This window comes from Salarias fasciatus, chromosome 1, assembly GCF_902148845.1.
Source record: "Salarias fasciatus chromosome 1, fSalaFa1.1, whole genome shotgun sequence".
NCBI lineage: Eukaryota > Metazoa > Chordata > Actinopteri > Blenniiformes > Blenniidae > Salarias > Salarias fasciatus.
This window is the reverse complement of record NC_043745.1, coordinates 12,769,485-12,775,218: the sequence shown is the minus strand read 5'-3', so window position 1 is coordinate 12,775,218 and position 5,734 is coordinate 12,769,485. Positions and strand designations below refer to the sequence as shown.

General features: G+C 45.5%; 1 protein-coding gene across 1 annotated transcript; it reads right to left on the bottom strand.

Annotated features, from left to right (window-relative positions):
* Positions 1-430: 430 nt before the first annotated feature.
* On the bottom strand, positions 431-4,415 carry irx5a (iroquois homeobox 5a). The gene is made up of 3 exons (XM_030088884.1): positions 3,713-4,415; positions 2,386-2,791; positions 431-1,729 (listed from the first exon to the last, which is right to left on the bottom strand). The coding sequence occupies exons 1-3, from the start codon at positions 3,953-3,955 to the stop codon at positions 1,020-1,022; spliced, it is 1,359 nt and encodes a 452-aa protein (XP_029944744.1). The 5' UTR covers positions 3,956-4,415; the 3' UTR covers positions 431-1,019.
* Positions 4,416-5,734: the final 1,319 nt, after the last annotated feature.

Sequence of the window (5,734 nt, the reverse complement as noted above, 5' to 3'; positions counted from 1 at the left end):
CTGTGTTGCATGACAGCAATCTCCCCCTTTTTTTTTTTTTTTTTTGACTCCAAACAGCAGTGTTTCACATCCAACGCGCCATTAAAGAGGCTCTCCATTAATGACATATAATAGGGCAGTATGTTCTAAATGCATGGTCGCGTCCTTTTTAACAGCTTTGCCACGCCTTTTGGAAAATAGTAATGAGGTATAAATTTGGCATAAAATCGAGCTCATTACAGGGGTTCACCACCTGATTGCTCTGCATAAAACACGATAGGTAATTGGGTTAAACGACTGCGCCTTGCTGTTGTTATTATATCAATATCCACTTTCATAAAACGTGCTCAAGTAAAAAGAAAAAGGGGAAAAAAGGAGTCCCTGAGTGCACCTTTAGGAGGGAAAAAAAAACCATGGTCATGTTGTGGTTTTTAAATATATGTAGAAAATATTCTGATCCATATAATCCATTTATATATTAGCACCAACAAAAGAACGATCCCCCTTTTTTATTGTTTTTGATAATCCAGCATCCTTTGGTTAAATTCAGGCCTTTTCCTTCAAGTTTGTCAGATCTCTCACTGCCACAATGAATATATATTTTTAAATAACCGTGAAAACATCTGTCAGGGTAAAATTGAATTAATATTTCCTCCAAATTAGCTGGCCTTGAAACACTTCAAAACACATGTCAAGCTCCCACAAATAATCGCTGCACAAGTATATATTTTTTTTCTCCATAATTTACTTCAAAGATAGTGTGTTGTCCATTTTAAATACAAAAATGCTACATTAAATATACATGTTAGTCTTTAATACAAATAGACTCAGGCGGCTGCAGCGATTAAGACCATTCATGTTACACTTTAGGATTAACCATTCAGAAACTAAAAATTTGAGGATAAGCATTTACTCAGAAAATAACTGTTCTCAGAATTTGCTTCATCATTGTTCTTTGTCTGTTTTTTTTTTTCTCCTTAACGCAACCACAAAAAAATAAAATAAATAAAAGTCCGCGGTGAGTGGAAAATATTCAGGTATTAAATGTTTGACATACCTTTCTTTAGTTCATAAGGGGAGTCTTTACAAAGATCTACCTGCGTTTGGCCTCTGACTTTCTGGCTCTCTCTTACCAAAGCCTCTGCTCTATTTAACACAGTCTGGTTTAATCCATTGAAATGTGCCGTGGAGCCCGTGGTCACCGAGCCGTGGTTACTGTGAAGGTGTCCAAAACTGCCACCGTAGTTCGTGTAGCCGGGGTAGAAAGGGGAGGTGTAGTACAGAGGCCTGGACAGGACCGTGCTGCTGGGGAGCGGGCACTGGGGGGAGGACCGGGACGGGGACGCGCCGCTGCCCATCACCGCGCTCTGGCCCAGACCGGGACACGCCTGCGGCGCGTCTCCGCCGCTCTTACACCTGTCTGAGGACGTGGCGATCTCTGCGAGGGACCACAGTTTGGGTTTGGGCGCCGAGGGCGGCGAGTGGATAACAGAGGTCACGTTGCTGGTCACCGTTCCCGGTGCATGGCTCAAATCTGCCGGTTTGTCCTGCTGCGCCCCGGCCTGGCTCCCCCGGGGCACCGCCGAGGGAGACGAGGTGGTGGGCTTCGCGGAATCCGGCAGCAACTCTGTAGTCCGCTCCTCCTGCTCTTTTAACTCCGAGTCGCTCAGAAGGGGATCCGTGTCTTTGCCATGGTTTTCTTCTTTAAATCTCTCGCAGCCTATGTCTCCTGGGTTCAGCAGTTTGTGATCTGAAGCACAAATAAACAACTGTTACTGCCAAACAAGCGCAAAATGAAAATATTGTTTTTTTTTTAAAATATATATATATAAAAATTAGACGAAAAAAATGAAACTTGATATGAAAATGCAGCCACTTATGCATATTCCCCCTCACTAATTTGTGTTCTCTCGAGCATGCGTGACAGCCTGAAAAAAGTCAGACGCTCTCCACAAATATGAAATAATCTCAGCGACAAATAAAAAAGTCTCATCATGCACCTAACCCGTAATTTGAATTCAGAAATGTATTTTCAGCATTAAATGTCACGTTATCATTAGCAGTGATAATACGCCTCGAACAATAATGATAATATAAAGGCAATTTAATCCGGATCCCCAGCTCAGTTCACCAGCTGTATCCTTATTATGCAGTTAAAGATAAATTGACTGCTAAACACTTTGCGTCACCAGCAATTTCAGCCCCTGAGAAGTCAAACGAGGGGAGTTCAAGGTGATTATTATTTAAAGCAATTGTCCCATTATAAATAATATACCACCATTAACCAGCAATCAATTTTGCACCCTGAGTGGAAACGACTGCGATGAAAAATTGATGATTTTTTTGTGTGCTTTTTTTTTCTTCTTCTTCTCCCCCCTTCCCTCCCTTGCTCCCGGCACCACCGACCTGCTTCTGTGTCTGTGGAGTCTCCCTTGTCTGTGGGCTTATTTGGCTCGTCGTCATCGTTTTTCTCCAGATCGATATTCTCGTCCTCCTCCTCGTCCTCGCTGCGGTTCCTCGGGGTCCAGGTCATCTTGTTCTCCTTCTTTAGCCTCCTCCTGGCGTTGGCGAACCAGGTGGACACCTGGGTGAGGGTCATCTTGGTGATGATGGCCAGCATGATCTTCTCCCCCTTGGTGGGGTAGGGGTTCTTGCGGTGCTCGTTGAGCCAGGCCTTCAGGGTGGCGGTGGCGTCCCGGGTCGCGTTTTTGCGGTACGCCGGGTCACCGTAGGGATAGGTGCCCAGGGGTGCAGCGTAAGGGTGGTATCCTATTGACCCGGCCATGCCCGTGGTGTGGTCATAGGGGGAACTCTGCAGTGAAAATACAGAAATTCAGGAATTTAAAGAAAAAAAAAAGTTTTTCTCACCGCCGCTGTAAGAAGAATAATTAAAAAAAAAGAAAAGTCCTTGAGGTGCACAAACGTAAACACACGGGTTACGCGCACACGCGCGTGCACCGTGACAGTCGCACATAAACTTGCGCATGCAAATATTCAAGCCTAAATGCAGCGCTTCAAGTTTGGAGCTTATGGAGTCATACTGAACTTGATTGAGTGTTTAATTTTGTTTTTATTTCTATGCATTTTAAAAAAATACTGCCATGAGCTCAGTGCGCAGCGGCTTTTACTCTCTTCATGGAAACGATGCAATCCTGTCGTTATGATAACCTAATAACATTATGCACGGTGGGCCTGACAGTCTTTTCCTTTGCCTCTGTGCTGGGTTCAGTCTTTATAGGTACTGGGCCTGCACGTACAGCAACGCGCTGCCCTGGAATCGGTTACAGAATATACTTTTAAAAAAAGCAAAACAAAATGCCCTTTGTCCCTTTTTTCGCGAGTTTGAGCGTTTGAGTTTCACAGCTGGCTCAAGCAATCGGCTATAAAAGCAAATACGGCCACTTAAAACTGCCTTAACGCGGCGCGGCGCGGCGCAGTCGCTCCTGAGCGAACACGCTTCGGCAAAGCGGAGCACACTTTCTGATCAGAACACACCAAATCCTGGACTGACATAATAGCAAGCCACTTTGTTAAATTGAGTTTGTTTACTCCCCATGTTTTCTCGACCTGACATTTGGTAATATTATCTCCACGCACTCCTCTCTGACGCACATTTCTTCCTGATGGCTTTGGCTCAGACCGCACAGCAGACACCCGATGCCACTATAACGAGTTAATTCCTTGGTAATTTTTGCCTCCTATTAGATTGAATAATCACCTTCGGTTTACTCACCACGTATGAGGTGAATGTGGCAGCTGCCGCCGCGTCTGCACTGTATGGCAAGTGGGAGTTGTAGCCCGGCGAGGCGCTGGTGAACGCGGTAGATCCGGCATAGGGCGCAAAGGCTGATCCCGAAGAGGATCTCCCAAGTTCCTCCGTCCTGGGTCCCGATATGACGCTGGTGCTGTACGCGGGGCACGAATACAGGGCTAAAGATGCGGACGGCTGGTACAAGTAGCCCTGAGGATACGCCATGCTGGAGCCCGGAGAGTGTCAGCCACTTAACTTGCGCACTTTCCCCCCTTTATGTTCTCATGCGCTGCTGTCGGAGCGCATAGAAGCTGTGTGTCTGCAGACCCGCTGCCCGTCCCCCCCTTCTTAATGACAGTGATGACGGCAAAAAGTAAAGAGTTTGGGGGGGAAAAAAGAGGCTTGGGTGTTGGGGGGGATTGTTATTATTTTTGGTCGCTGCCAGCCACTGAACCAGCGTCCGTCGGAGGTTTGTTTTTCTGCTGCTCCCTTATCTGGGTTGCACCGTCGCGCTCATGCCCGTGCAGAAGTTTTTTTTTTTTGCCCGTCGAACGGGGGCTTTGCTTGGGAAAATGTCCTGCCAAGATGCTAAGTTGGAAATTGAGGATCCTGACGCCTACTACGCTGCACACTACGCTCCTCCTCTCGGGGTGTAGTCACCGAAGGAAAAGGCAAGCTTATGCTGGGTAACCAATAGCCCTGCCCAAATCCATGCTCTCTCTCTCTCTCTCTCTCTCTCTCTCTCTCTCTCTCTCTCTCTCTCTCTCTCTCTCTCTCTCTCTCTCTCTCTCTCCTTCCTTCACCCCTCCCTTCTCTCTCTCTCTCTTTCTCTCTTCCTTTTCCTTCACCCCCTCCCTCCTCTCTCTCTCTCTCTCTCTCTCTCTCTCTCTCTCTCTCTCTCTCTCTCTCTCTCTCTCGCGTTAACTAACAATCTTTCTCATTCTCTATTTCTCTATTTTTTTCCTCCTTAACAAGACGCGTTGCAGTAAGTCTCAAGTGCGTCTGCAGCCCCCCTTTGGACGGCGACATCACGAGAGTCTGTCAACTCCTAACTTTCTTCTTTTTTTCCTTCCGAAGCCGTCACTTTCACACTCGATCAATAACAAATCGGCTGCTGGGTGCCAGGATGCGGTGCTCGCGAGACACCGGCAGGGATTCAGAAAAGGCGCAGCGCCGCAGAAGCACGCTTTGGTTATTTTTTCTTCCTCTTTTCATTGTGCGTAAAACAAAGTCGTCATTTTAAATGCGTGCGTTAAATGTTGCAGACCGACGCGCCGCGCGCTCTCCGTGTGCATTTGCGTTAAGATCCGCATTGGGGGCTTCAGATGGATTTACCGCTGTCGTGCACGTCGACTTTTTAACGCCGGGTGAATGTTGCGTTGGTAAGAGCCAAAAGTTGCAAAAGTAAGATGGCGCAAACGGCGCTGACCGGGCGACTGTTTCAAAGTTCTTTATTTTTATTTTTTGCGCGTGAACGAACTTTTTCTCGTAGACATTTTTAACGTTTTGATAGTAAAGATGTGCGGCTTGTTCTGCTCTGACAGTTTATGTGCGCACGATTTACTGTGGCGGCGGCTTAATAGTTTTTACAATAGATCCTGGAATAAACCAGTCAGATACACGCTCCCAGAAAGTCATAAACCCTCCAGCCAGCACAGATTAGTGCCATCTACACCAAATCCGCCTGGACCAGTGAGTGTAATCTCATATGATCACCGCAGATAGAGATCTTTGCTAAAATACTGAAGCATTTAATGTCACTGTTATCAGTAATGATTTTATTGGATTTCACGTATATATACCTGTGATGTGTTTATTATTGTCTAATAGTTTATTATTATTATTATTATTATTATTATTATTATTATTATTATTATTATTGAATATTTTTTTATTTTTTAAGTGTAACATAGCAACGCACTTTAAAAGTATTTGCAGGCTTTTACAAATATTTTTCCACCCTGTTTCAGACATCTGAAAGCTGTTTTCATTCTGATGATTGAC

Coding starts and splice junctions, on each gene's coding strand:
- irx5a (XM_030088884.1), bottom strand. CDS start 3,955: ATGGCGTATCCTCAGGGCTACTTGTACCAGCCGTCCGCATCTTTAGCC. Junction 2,792..3,712: donor CCACATTCACCTCATACGTG/GTGAGTAAACCG, acceptor TTTTCACTGCAG/AGTTCCCCCTATGACCACAC. Junction 1,730..2,385: donor CTCCACAGACACAGAAGCAG/GTCGGTGGTGCC, acceptor TTTGTGCTTCAG/ATCACAAACTGCTGAACCCA.